The sequence below is a fragment of the Poecilia mexicana genome, unplaced genomic scaffold (genome assembly GCF_051168715.1).
Source record: "Poecilia mexicana isolate PSO_F unplaced genomic scaffold, ASM5116871v1 scaffold_10, whole genome shotgun sequence".
Lineage (NCBI taxonomy): Eukaryota > Metazoa > Chordata > Actinopteri > Cyprinodontiformes > Poeciliidae > Poecilia > Poecilia mexicana.
The window spans coordinates 7,896,904-7,911,228 of NW_028263379.1; the positions used below are offsets into that span (position 1 = coordinate 7,896,904).

At 42.0% G+C, this 14,325-nt stretch overlaps 2 protein-coding genes across 2 annotated transcripts in view; both read left to right on the top strand.

The window, feature by feature from the left end:
• afg2a (AAA ATPase AFG2A) overlaps positions 1-4,069 on the top strand; it is a 113,750-nt gene extending 109,681 nt beyond the window's left edge. Inside the window, exon 16 of the mRNA XM_088009386.1 lies at positions 3,768-4,069. Within this exon, the coding sequence (XP_087865512.1) occupies positions 3,768-3,950 (183 nt within the window). The 3' untranslated portion in view covers positions 3,951-4,069. The remainder of the gene's footprint in view (positions 1-3,767) is intronic.
• Positions 4,070-9,212: 5,143 nt separating this feature from the next.
• spry1 (sprouty homolog 1, antagonist of FGF signaling (Drosophila)) lies at positions 9,213-13,019 on the top strand. The gene is made up of 2 exons (XM_015010977.2): positions 9,213-9,815; positions 11,028-13,019. The coding sequence occupies exon 2, from the start codon at positions 11,078-11,080 to the stop codon at positions 12,152-12,154; it is 1,077 nt and encodes a 358-aa protein (XP_014866463.2). The 5' UTR covers positions 9,213-9,815; positions 11,028-11,077; the 3' UTR covers positions 12,155-13,019.
• Positions 13,020-14,325: the final 1,306 nt, after the last annotated feature.

Sequence of the window (14,325 nt, forward strand, 5' to 3'; positions counted from 1 at the left end):
TCTTGTTATTGTTACTCATTGAGAAATAGAAGAATCAAAGGGTTTCAGTGGTCCAGTCAAAGCCCAATCCTCAACCTGATTGAAATGCTGTGGTCGATTCTACCTGCATAGAAACAAATTTCTTCAGACCTTATGACCTCGTTTGAGATCGAGTCAATCATACAGTTGAATCATAGGGTATATATACATAGTTACTTAAACTCAGCTTTTCCTTTTTATTATTTTTTTAATAAGTAATGTGGGATCTTCTGGGTGCTTGAGGATAAATTTTGGTGTTTTTAGAACCTGGCATTAGAGGATAGAAGCAGATGGTGCACAGTCTTTTCATTCAAACTCTTTTTTATTTCCTGCTGAATGTTTTGCCACTATTTTCTCTTGTTTTATACGTTCTGGTTGAGAGTTGTCTTATCTTGCAACAACAGGACCTCCCATGCAGACCTCAACATGCTGCCATGTATCACTTTGTGCATGCAGTGTCTTCTGTTCAGCTCGGTATTGCTGCGTGTAGTGAAGCAGCGTGATGTAGGGTGTAGCTGTGACTGTAGTCCAGTGACCAGCAGAGCATAAAGGCTGCTGTTGTATTCAGGGTTCTGGGTTGTGGCTCCCTATTGGCTGGAGCAGCAACAGCCTGCGGCACTGAGCGAAAATCAGCCCAGTTTCATTTCATAACCCCATTAAAATGACTTCAGTGTCCAAACTCCAACATTCAGGCCAAAGTACAAGCTATAAATTAGATGATAATATAGCAAAGTTTCCAAAAACCATGCTAGGCACATTTGTCATTAGTTAAACTTGAACTAAGCAGCTATTAGGCCTAAATATCTGGCCGGCTCTTTCACATTTGTGGTGCAAGAAAAGTAACATCCGATCCAGAGTTATATAGACCTAAATGAATATAAACTTTCATTAAATATTATAAATATTATTAAATTAGCCAGATTTGCAGTATTTAAAGAATTCCCACTGGGAAGTAAGGATCTGTCTTTGTAAAACCAAATCTTTTGTACTAAAATGTATCAGTTACTTTGCTGAACTTCATGTGGTTTTGCTGTTTTCTACCCCATTTTCGGAAGCCAATACTGAAGGAAACAACTTCCTGTTCTACAGAAACATCTCCTTCTCCCCATCCATGTTTATAATTTCCATCTTGAAATGTCTGAAGGGATTTCAGACGCTTCAAATAAATTCCAAGTAAAAATTAAATACGAAAACTCAGAACTCTCTAAATTTCTATCTGAGAAGTTAAAAATTTTTACGATTGTGTAGAAATTTTGTAAATACTTAAATTCACATCAGACATGAGAAAATAGTCTAACAAAGAAAGACTTTTGTTATAACCTCTTGCCAAAAATATATATTTTAGTGAAAATGTTGAAGATATTCCTGTTTACAGTAAATTGGTAGAACGACGGCGGCATTAGGGTACAAGGTGTTACTTTGGTTTTTGCTGTCTCATCAAAATTTTCTCTTGGCCTTTAACTTCTGTCCTCATCATGACTCAGCAGGTTTTACCTTCAAACTGAGAGACTCTTGATTACTTTTTTTGGGTTTGCTTTGCTTTATGACTGGCTGCGTGCCACCAGCAGGAGCTTGGTGTTCGCCCACCGGAGAGCCGCCAGCGCAGTGCATCGCTTCAGCCCGCTCCATATATTTAAGTGATTGCTGACAGAATTTATGACGGGACTGAAAAATGAAGTCTGCATTGCAATAACATTAAAATAGAGAGTTCTGCAATTTATTTGGCCTGCCACAAGTCAGCAATCTTTGCCACCGACCACACACACACACACACACACACACACACATATACCATTTCTGTGCATTTGCAGTTTTCCCCCTTCCTCCAGTTTTCCGACACAGGAGCATGGGGGGCCCATCTTTAGGGGTATCAAGGTAATGCTGGGCTTTTGCCTGAGGTCAGGAATGCCTTCACATCTACAAACAGCCCAGCTCTTTTGCTCGTCCTGTTTGCCTTTGTGGCTTGGTGTTTTTTAAGGTCCATACGAGCAAACACTCAGCAGGAAACACTGAGTTGTTGATCGGCTTCGCAGAACAGGATGAATGTGAGGGATTGTGAGTGTTTCTCACACACCGTTTGCATATTTCAGATAGCTTTTTATTAAACCTGATGGGCGTGGTACAAAACAGTCGAATGTGCTCCAACCCCACCGCGGCTTGCAGAAGCTTCTGCATAAATAAGAAATTGCAGTTTGATTGTGCGGCAGTGTTTGTCTGTTCCTGTTTGTGGATGTTGCCTGGAAACTTTGTGAACTTTCATTGTTCAACATGTGGCATCTCTCTCAGTCACCACTCTGCATTTGTAAACAGGCGGCGGGGATGCATAGCCTCATTGTTTTGCATCATTATTACTGACAGGCCTAAATGACTTGAATGATGGGAAGCTCTTATACAAAATTAACCCGGCCCTGCGTGTTTACCCTGCCTGAATCGTGCAGCTCATTGGCTTGAAACAGAAGAAAGGGGGAAACAGGCCTCTCACATCCTGACATCTGCAAAGCACCTGTCCCGAGACGTGCATGCTGCGAGCATTCTTGAGCGCGTTCAGACCTCCATCTCCTCCTGCTTTACTCTCCGGCTTTGGAAAAACGCCTTGATCGTCATGTGCTTTAACAATTGACAGTGTTTTTTCCTGTCTCCTACATGTTCGCAGTCCGACTCTGGTAGGGATGGCTGAGTATTTCGCTTGAGGATCATTTTAGGATATTTATAAAAGAATTTGGTTCATCAACAACCACTTTGGTGTATCTGCCTTACATCTAAGACAAAAAGCTGTAAAACCAAAAGCTGTCACATCGCCTCTTTCTGCATAAGAAACAGATACATTTGCAGTCAAACTGAACTACTTATCCATTGAACTTTTGAACATTTTGCCACAGTATTGCCAAAAATGTTGTTGCATTTTATTTGAAATTTTTGGGGATTGACCAGCCCAAAAGTGGTGCATAATTGTGAAGTTAAGTAGAAACAATTTTCAATGAGTTGACACTTAATAGAAACACCTTTTGCTGCATGTTTTGCTGTGTGTCTTGGGGCTTTAGTCTGTACCACCTTTACACATCTGGAGACTGATAATTATGTCACAAACCTCATTCTCAGTCAGATTGGATGTATCCTGGTAAAAATCAGCTCCTTGTCTGGACCCTCAGCTATTCAGAAATAATTGCATCCTGCAGACGTGAACTCTGTTAAGGTTTTAAACTATTGGATTTGATTTTACCCAACTGATGATGTTGGCGGTGACGTATGTAATGCACTAGCTCAATCGTAAAGGAAGCTATGCTATAAAACTAACCGAACATTTTAGTGCAGTCCCCCACTGCAAAGAGAGAAGTGCCTAGCCAAAGACATGGTTGTTAATGAGAGCTGCAGGCTTACCATGCAATAAAATCTCTTAAATATTCCTCTTGATCAAACTTTAATTGCTCAGTTTTCCAATTAGGGTTGCAATTGTAATGTTTTCAAAACCAGGTGACAAAGACGTCTGATGATCAAAGCGATGTGTGCTTACAGAATCAATCTAAACAATATTGTTTATGTAGATCTGAATTAACACATAAAAAATTAAATCATTGTATTAGATATTTATATGAGCAAATTCAACTGGATGTTTTTGTTTGTCGCTCAGCCTTTTGTAGCTCCATGCCTGGTGTGAACCGCAGCTCTGTGTTGTGAAGTCGATCATGTGACGCTGTGAAGTTGACCGCTCAGCCTGACAGCTGAATGTCTGTGTCTGTTTCCTGTCCCAGATAACAGCAGTATGCAGAGAGGCCGCCCTCCTGGCCCTGCAGGAGGACATCAAAGCTGCACAACTCGAGGCCAGACACTTTGAAAGTGCCCTGAACACGGTGAAGCCTCGAATCCCCGACTCGCTCATCCAGTCGTACGTCAGCTATCAGCAGCAGCAGCACAGCGGCTTCTGTTTCTTCTGACAACGTCACTCTGGACTCTTCGACACTGCAGTAGCACACATATTCACTTGCATTCTATGTACTAAATTTTCATCCAAATGTGTAAACACAAAATAAAACTGGATATTTTGTGAAGGTCATGAAGACTGAAATCCTGTTTTTGTGACAGTATTTTTGTGTAATTCTTTTTCATGTTTGATAAGAAAAATATTTCCTAAATTTCATGCTGCATAGTACTTTACAGTAACTTGCAAAAGTACTTCAGGGCTTTTTATTGTGATTTTACCTGATAGACAAAGTAGTACGTAGCACTGAAGTTAGAGGGAAAATATGCATAGTTTTCAAAATTTTTCATGCAATCTGAAAAGTGTCACTTGCATTTGCATCTGTGTCACTTAAATTTGGTATCCCTAAATAAAATGTCAACTGCCATTAACTTAAGCACAACATCCCCACAGTGAAACGTGGTGATGCCAGTATCACTCTTTTCTCCAGCAGGGCCAGGGCTGAGTTGATGGGAAGATTGATGAGGCAGATATAGGAGAATCCTGGGAAAAAAAAGAAAAAAAAAACTATCAGGGGGCTGTAAAAATAATCCTAGAGACTGGGATCCAGCAGGATGACAACGCTACAGCCAGGGCTACAGTGGTTTAGATCACAGCATATACAAGTGTTAGAATGGCCCAGTCAAAATCCAGACTGAGATGCAATTGAGAATCTGTGGTGAGGCTTAAAAATGTATGTTATTGAATTGTTAATAAACAGTGGACAAACTTTTAGCCTCTAGATGTACAAAAGCTGCTACCATGTAAGTAAATAAAGTTTATATCAGAGTCTTCACAGACTAAAATCACAAAGTACTTCACAAAGAAGTACTGTAAGTGAAACATAATGCAGTTCTCTAAAGTTTTGACATGAGGCTCTGAACACAAATGCATGTAACTCCTATTAGTAAAATACATCTTTGTATTCCTTTCTTTTCACCACTTTATGTTTGACTGTTACATGAAATCCACATAAAGTACATTCCTTACATTCCTTAAAGTAGCCAAAGTTTGGTACCAATATATGGAATATATTGGTACCAATATATTCCATTGGTGTGTGTGTGTATATATATATATATATATATATATATATATATATATATATATATATATATATATATATATATATATTTATATATTTATATATTTATATAAATATATATATTTATATATATAAATATATATATTTATATATATATAAATATATATATTTATATATATATATATTATATATATATATAATATATATATATATATATATATAAATATATATATATATATATATATATATATATATATATATATATATATATAATATATACAGGTGCTGGTCATAAAATTAGAATATTGTGATAAAGTTAATTATTTTCCATAATGTCATGATAAAAATTAAATTGTCATATATTTTAGATTCATTGCACACCAACTGAAATATTTCAGGTCTTTTATTGTTTTAATTTTGATGATTTTGGCAAACAGCTCATGAAAACCCAAAATCCCTGTCTCAAAAAATTAGAATATTATGAAAAGGTTCTCTGAACGAGCAATAAAAATAATCATCTGAATCAACAAAGTAACTCTAAACACCTGAAAAAGATTCCTGAGGCCTTTAAAAACTCCCAGCCTGGTTCATTACTCAAAACCGCAATCATGGGTCAGACTGCTGACCTGACTGCTGTCCAGAAGGCCATCACTGACATCCTCAAGCAAGAGGGTGAGAAACGGAAAGAAATTTCTGAACGAATCGGCTGTTTGCAGAGTGTTATATCAAGGCACCTCAGTGGGAAGTCAGTAGGAAGGAAAAAGTGTGGCAGAAAACGCTACACAACGAGAAGAGGTGACCGGACCCTGAGGAAGATTGTGGAGAAGGGCCGATTCCAGACCAAATTAAATTTTCATCTCCATAAAACTTTTCAGCAGATGGAAGCATGAAGTGCTCCAAAATCTTCTGATAGCTGCTGCATTGATCCTGCCCTTGATAAAACACAGTGGACCAACACCAGCAGCTGACATGGCACCCAGACCATCACTGACTGTGGGTACTTGACACTGGACTTCTGGCATTTTGACATTTCCTTCTCCCCAGTCTTCCTCCAGAGTCTGGCACTTTGATTTCCGAATGACATGCAAAGTTTGCTTTCATCCGAAAAAAGTACTTTGGACCACTGAACAACAGTGGTCCAAAGTGCTGCTTCTCTGTAGCCCAGGTCAGGCGCTTCTGCCGCTGTTTCTGGTTCAAAAGTGGCTTGACCTTTGACCTGGGGAATGCGGCACCTGTAGCCCATTTCCTACACACGCCTGTGCACAGTGGCTCTGGATGTTTCTACTCCAGACTCAGTCCACTGCTTCCCCCAAGGTCTGGAATCGGCCCTTCTCCACAATCTTCCTCAGGGTCCGGTCACCTCTTCTCGTTGTGCAGCGTTTTCTGCCACACTTTTTCCTTCCTACTGACTTCCCACTGAGGTGCCTTGATATAACACTCTGCAAACAGCCGATTCGTTCAGAAATTTCTTTCTGTTTCTCACCCTCTTGCTTGAGGATGTCAGTGATGGCCTTCTGGACAGCAGTCAGGTCAGCAGTCTGACCCATGATTGCGGTTTTGAGTAATGAACCAGGCTGGGAGTTTTTAAAGGCCTCAGGAATCTTTTTCAGGTGTTTAGAGTTACTTTGTTGATTCAGATGATTATTTTTATTGCTCGTTCAGAGAACCTTTTCATAATATTCTAATTTTTTGAGACAGGGATTTTGGGTTTTCATGAGCTGTTTGCCAAAATCATCAAAATTAAAACAATAAAAGACCTGAAATATTTCAGTTGGTGTGCAATGAATTTAAAATATATGACAATTTAATTTTTATCATGACATTATGGAAAATAATTAACTTTATCACAATATTCTAATTTTATGACCAGCACCTGTATATATACACACTGTGTATTTGGTTTTTGTTTGTTCTTTTGTTTTTTATTTAAGTGCTCACAGGCACTTTTTTAATGCATTTAATAAAATAATAACCTTCTTAACCTTCCTGGTGCGTTTCTGCTTCCTAAACTTTGCTTCGTGGAGCTGCAGATCAGAAACCACGGGGGAGAAAAACGGTCACGGCTGGTATATTCATCTCATCCATACATGGAAAACAGGCTAATTGCTGTAATCGTGAGATTTCCGTCCGCACTTCCGACCACTAAGAGTGGGGATCCAGGCGGCCATCTGTCGCGGGATTTGCTGTATCACCAAGAGGTTGGATTTTTACATCCACTCATTACTGCGCCACAAACTCGCTTCACTCTCGGCTTAAAGCCTATAGGTCTTTTCAAGTTTGTTTGTTTTTTTGTTTTTTGTTTTCCCCCCTAAGCATTTGCTGACCCGAATTGGCGCCCGGGGTCATCCATCTATTGATTTTTCCATTTGAATGGGATAAATTGACTTTGTATTGAACTTCCTTTTCTCATGGATCCGGATGTAGCACATCCGCGACACCAATCAAAGCAGACAGTCAGGAACAGAGGAGCGAGGGGAGGGGGCTGGTGGCAGCAAAGAGGCGCAGGGGAGGGGCCAGAGTCTTTCCCCCTGGCTGCAGGGCTGCTTTTTTTTTTTTTTTTAAGGTGGTCTCAGACTAACCCGTTTCCACCTCATGCAAGAAAAAATAAATCAGCACATTAACGGAACTTCAGCATGATGCATAAAACTCACCGCCACGCATTTCATTTCCTCTGATGCCATGCATGAATACGCAATGGGAACATTCTAGGGAGTTCAGAAGACATCCTGTTGATGTGTTCCTCCATAAATCTGTTGGGAAAGTCACGCAAATGAAGTCTGAGCTGTTTAAAGAGAACAGTGACCGTGAAAACTACAGCTGGGGGATTGAATGTGGATTTTCAATGTGAGACCTGACAACATGCAAAGTTTTTCTTAAAAAAAAAAAATAGTCTGAAAAAGAAAATGCAATTGCAGCTTTTGTGTATTAGGGTTGATGACATCACAAGAGGCAGTAATGGCTCAAGCTGACCCTCTAGCCATAATTTTTATGTTTCTAAGAGATGGAATATCCCAGTCACAGACATAGAAGAGTAGACATAACATTGTGCTTTCCTTCAAACATGAGTGTGTCCGCCATGTTGTGAGAGGCGAATTTGACCTGGGAACCCGTAGAAGTCTGCTGGGAAGCAAAGTTTTCTGAGTAAAAGAATCACTACAAAGTTTTGTTTAGCTACCCAAATAGGTGTTCCTTTTGGTTCTAGTAATGGTATCTATTAAGATAAAAAACAATATGCAAATCAAGACAACACAGAGCAACCAATATCAGTGACCTTAAAATGGATATAAACTCATTCAACTCATCTCTATAAATACAATAAATGATTTCATTTGTAATCAGCTTCAGCTACTCTGTTGAAAAATATTTTATAGTAAAAATTTTATATATCCCATCAACAGCAAATTTTCAGCCCATTTTCCACGTAAATCGAACCTTATAAATAATGACTGATACTAAATATTGTATCAGGAATTACAGCTAATCTTAATTACAGTTTCAAACATCAAAAATAACATTTGTTTGATTTTAAAGTCCATTTAATTGCAAATGTTTATTCATACCATAGCATTATGATGAAAATAAGTTAAAAAAAAGAAGGAAAAAATGTTTTGAACCGGTATGTTTTCACAGTAGCTACATTACCAAAACTCCCTTTTTAAGTACATTACACTTTTTCCTTCCACACAATTTTCTATTAACGTGCCTTGGATTAGGAGCATCAGTGAGTGGACTACTTCTTTAACTGAAACATTGTTTCTGTAATCATTTTTGTAATATTTTCACTTTTACATCTTAATATTTCATTAGTTTGTAAGCAATTAACGTGAAAATGAACAGAAATGAAAATTTAATATCACTCTGTAAGTAATAGAACTATAAATTTAAAAAAATGTCAGAACTGGTACAAGAGTTCTAAAAATGTTTAAACTATGAAGCAAATATTAGCAGAAAGATGATATAAATAAACCACCCGGGGCGCTCATTACATAACTATTAGTCATATTAACCTCATTCATGTCATTAATCATAACAATCGGAAAGTAGTTGTTTCTGCCGCTGCCTGGTCCTCCTCCTCCTCCTCCTCCTCTTCCTCAGCTCAGAATGGAAAACCCGTTCCACCTTAACTCAGCGCGCCCTCTCTCTCCATCGGCCGGCCTTCCACATCTGCCCAATGAATCAGGAGCGGATGCGGTGTATCCTTTTTCAGAGCCGTGAATGGCCAATGGGAGTTGGCTTGTGGAGCAAACACAGAGCGCTTCGTTCCCATTCATTCAGTGCAGAACAGGCCCACAGAGCTGGAGGGAGCGCACACAGGACGCAGCGTTTTGTTTTTCCTGCTCCTTCCTCCGCACCGCCGCGCAGATTGAACTAGAAATAAAGGCCAGCACGCAGTCGGTGCTCCCAGCAGTGTTGGATATAAGCTCCCATTCCACCTGGACGTGTTTTTTCCCCCCTCCTTCTCTGCAACTCTTCCAACGGGACTCATTTAACTCGCATTTACAGATCGGCCTCCACAAGTGCGTAGCAGCTCCCCACGGGTGACTTGTGTCTTTTCTTTATCGGAGCTCCACCGTGGATTTATGCATGCGCACCCAGCGCTGAACTTTTTCTCCACGCAGACACCGAAAACAAAAGGAATAACGCAGTAAAAGGGATACTTTCGATCTTGGATTATCAAACTCAATGTTATGCGTTAGACCTCGCAGTCCGCGGTTGGACATTGACCTTTTCCTGTTGGATGGAGTTTTGCTAAATTGTTTGGTTGATGGATTCCACGTTATGGATGCTTGCATATAGGTAAGCGCTCTCCTGTCGGGTTTTTTGTGTAATTTATGTTCCGTTTTCGGATATTTGTTGGTCTATTAAAGCGCAGGAAGCACGCTGGGCTCCGATCTGAACGTCCAGGCACAGTTGCGCATGAATGCTCGGACTTTCCGTGACATTTTCACGGTGTTTGGTTGATGGATCTCCATGCCCGTGTCTCTCCGTGACTGCACTGTAATAAACACCCCTCCCCCACCCACGGCGGTTGTTTTCATTCATAAGTTCCTCCGTGTCTCTGGAAGCGTCCTGATCTCTTGACTCCCGAGTGTTTTCCACGGGATCCCGCTTTTATCTCTCCTTTCTGCTCAGATAAACGCGCTTTGCGTCGATCATCCTAACGAGGTGCGCGAATTCACGCAGGAGAACAGACCATGAAAGACTTCTGTTTATTTGCCAAACAGCAAAAAATCGATCTTTTTAGTGTGTTGAGTTAAGCAGACAGAGAAAGGCTTTATGTGTTTTTGTGTCAGTCCTGCTGCCTTTCGGCCTCCTGCAGGTTGACGTTTGCTTCAGAACACCCTGAAGGCTAAAACTCAAATTCCTGCCCGTATTTATGGTGTAAACATGCACATCAGGGGAAATATTTGCACTATAATAACTCCCAAAATCTACTTTGCCAAAACACATTTTAACCCTTCATCCCTCCCAAACAGAGTGAATTTGCCCTGACCTTATTTATTCCCAATGCTGTAGTTTTGCCCCCCATGTCTCTGAGCTTCTCCTCGGTGTTGTAATAGAATACTAAGTGAGGCAGCTCATTTAGTTCCCTTGGATCGTGTCCTCATTTCGTCGCTGCGCTGCATTTAAATGTTAACTAGTCATAGAAATGTAAATGAGGAGGGGAAGTGTTAGTAGGGCCTGTTGAAGTTTGGATCTGTGTGTGTTGGGAAGAAAAGTCTCAAAAAGTCTCGTTAATACTCAACTTTTCCTCCTCACTTCACCGGATCAGAAGTTAAGGACTGTTTAAAAGAGAAATATGGACTTGACATAATTTAATCCTGTTTTTATGATGCAATTTCGTAATAATGATAATAAGATGACAGCGCTGTGTTTCGGTAACCAGAAAACTCCTTAGAAATGTGTTTTGCCCTTCTTCCATAAGGGCACTGTGTGTTTTCCAGTGTGAGCTCAATCTGATCACATCTCCTCTGTCCTTTGTCTCTCCCTGGTCCCTTTTCCGGATAGGTTTTCCAATGCATGTCCACGGTGAATGTCGGAAGTGGTGATCCCCCCAGATGGAGCTCCAAAGTCAACATGGCCCCGCCGGATCATTAGTGGTGATCCAGCAGCCTTCCCTCGACACCCGGCAGAGGTCGGATTACGAGCGGGAGCTCCAGCATGCCGCCATTCTCTCCCTGGAACAAATCAAGGCCATCCGCTCCAGCAATGAGTACACAGAGGGGCCCTCGGTGGCGCGGAGGCCCCCAGCGCCCCGTGTGGCCCCCAGACCCCAGGATAAGCAAGAAAGGACCCATGAGGTCATCCTCGTCAATGTGAACAACAACTATGAGCGCCAGCCGTCGGGTCACCACCACCACGGTGGGGGTGGCGTGGTGGTGGTGGCCTCAGGGCCACAGTACGGAGGCCCCCGGGCCCCGGGACTCAGCCGCTCCACCAGCACAGGGAGTGCTGCCAGCTCGGGGAGCAACAGCAGCGCCTCCTCTGAGCAGGGACTCCTCACACGCTCCCCCCCAATGAGACCCGGCGTGGGCCTGCAGCACCACCACCGGGCAGAGCTGCCCATTCGGACTCAGCCCAAACCCAAACCCCTGCTACAGCCGCAGCAAGGACCTCACCTCCACCAGCCGCCCCCAGAGGCTCCACTCAAGCCCCCTACCAAAGGGAAATCGGACTTTGGGGTCGCAGCGGCCGCCGCCGGCCACCAGTTTATCTGCGAGCGCTGTGGGAAGTGCAAGTGCAGCGACTGCACAGCCCCCAGGAGCCTGCCCTCGTGTCTGGCCTGCAACGGCCAGTGCCTGTGCTCAGCAGAGAGCGCGCTGGAGCACGGCACGTGCATGTGCCTGGTCAAAGGCATCTTCTACCACTGCTCCAACGATGACGAGGGGGACTCATGCGCTGACCACCCCTGCTCGCTGTCGCGCTCCCACTGCTGCTCCCGCTTCCTGTGCATGGGATTAATGTCGGTACTCTTCCCCTGTCTGCTATGCTACCCACCTGTCAAGGGCTGTCTGAAGGCGTGCCAGGGCTGCTATGACCGGGTCAACAGGCCCGGCTGTCGCTGCAAGAACTCCAACACTGTGTATTGTAAACTGGAGAGCTGGGCCCCACAGAGCCAGGAGAAACCTTCCTGATCGCTTCCTGTGAGTGCGCGCAGGACGCTCCCGATGTGGATCATATGATGACAGTAAAAACAGTGACAGTCACAGATTAATGTTTATCAAGCACCTCCCACATGACTCCTCTCCTGGCTGCAGAACACGAAGGAGCTACAAAGGAGTAACGAAAACCACTCAATTATTTTTTATTTTTTTGCTTTTCTCTGGATCAGGACCATGTTTTTACAGACCAGTGTTTGCCTTAATTCTTTCTCTGTCTGTTCCCCAGCTCCCTGAATAACACTATTTTTTTATTCTAATTAAAAATGAAAAAAATGCTTCTTCCGTTTGAGGCTGGCAGTTTCTTCCGGCCTGTGCCTGTTGGGGGCTGCCTCCCACCAAATCTGTGAAGGACGATCTGTTTTAGGGCGATTATGTAGCTGTTACCTGGTGTTCGTAGCAGACAGGTTTGTTGCTGCCACAGTAAAGCCGTGGCTCCTCTGCTTGTGTTGCATTAACAAAAGCACATCCATCTCATAGTATTCTCCACTTGGATATGTTTCTCCTTCCACCCATCTGGACTGTTCACACTCATTCTGTGGCATTTTCCCATGTTTTTTTTTTATTTGTGTAAATTGTATGCTCCGTAAGAGGAATTTTGGCTATTTTAAAAAAAAAAGAAAAGAAAAAAAATGTCTGTCAAACATTTTTTTTTGTTGTAAAAAAATATTTATTATGTGAAGCTCTATTATTTTATGATATTTATTGCAAGAGACAGTCTTAAATTTACTCATGTCTGAATATAACAAAATATCAAAAATACTTACTGAAAATTAAAGGGTGGCACAAAAGAAAACTATGTTAACTTTAATGCAGAAAATATATTAATTAATGAAAAATATGGCGCTGTGTGGTGTCTTGATTGAGAAGATGGGACTTGTGACTGATTTTGAAGAAGTTTTCTGCAATTGTGTGTGTGTGTGGGTGTGTGTGCGTGTGCGTGTGTGTGTTTGTGTTTGTGTTTGTGAAGGGGATTTCTGGCACAAAAAGAGCAACATGCACAAACGTCTTGCAACTTGAAAAGCAACTGTTGACATTCTCAGAAAGGCTTTTTTGATGTGATTCTCCACAATAAGCTTGGAATTTAAACAGCACGTCACTAAAATGATTAGCTTAGCATCTTTACGTTATTCTTTTACAAAAACTATGTGGGTCGCTCACACCAGCCAAACGAGTCACCACGAAACTATGCTCTGCAGTTTATTCCCGAAACTTTAGTGCGGCTATATTGGGCTATTCCCAATTTCCCAAATGGTCTCCACGTTGCAGGAAGGCCTTGCAGGAATAAGAGCGACCATTACGAGTAGCTGGAGCCACCTGTTCAAAGATAATAAACCCAGGCTATCAATGCTTTGCTTTTATGGCACGGTTCCTGCACTAAAGGCAACGACAGGAGCCAATCCAGCCACCACCCAGACCCGAACACCCCCTACTCCTGTTTTTTTTTTTTTTTTTTTTTGTTAGTGAATTTATCACTTTGGAAGTCTGTTGACCCCTCCAGCCCCCACAGCTACTAACTGACACCCACACACTTCTGCACCTCCGGGCCCCCAGGGGATGAGATCATCACTTTGAGTGTTGGTTGGTCAGGAAGAACCAACAGCAGTTTGGGAAGCGTACACTTCACCCTGGAGATTCCTCTGGAAACAGAACAGAAATGTCCTCCAGCTGGATTTGCGACATGGTGGCGATGTTGCCCTACATGAAACATGTCTGGGGATTTTTGGATTCAGCACTTTAGAAATAAATGGTTCTTCTTGAAGTTAAAACCCAAGTAGACAGGAAGTGTCTTGTTTTGTTGCTCAGACTCAAATCCCCCCTCCCCAAATGGGCCCTTCTCTCCTCAGTGCACTTTTGGTGGAATGTACCTTTTGTTGCCTTGAATAGTTAAAGAGTGGATTAGCGATTTGTCAATTTCCTGCTACCTTTCAGTCTGGTAATTTGAGCCCCCCATTTGCTCCTGGCTTCTAGGTGATAGCAAACAATAGGAGGCTTCTTTTTTCTTTTTTCTTTTTTTTTGTTAAGTTTCACTGTAGTTCCTCTGTACAGATTTAGGGTTGGGGGTGTATGGAGGAGATCTAAACTGTACTCAGGAGTCAGTAGACAGGAAGGCAGTCTTTACATAGCATTTTCCAACCTAAGTGAAA

What these genes read in the sequence shown, in the direction of transcription:
- spry1 (XM_015010977.2), top strand. Translation starts at nt 11,078, where the DNA reads ATGGAGCTCCAAAGTCAACATGGCCCCGCCGGATCATTAGTGGTGATC.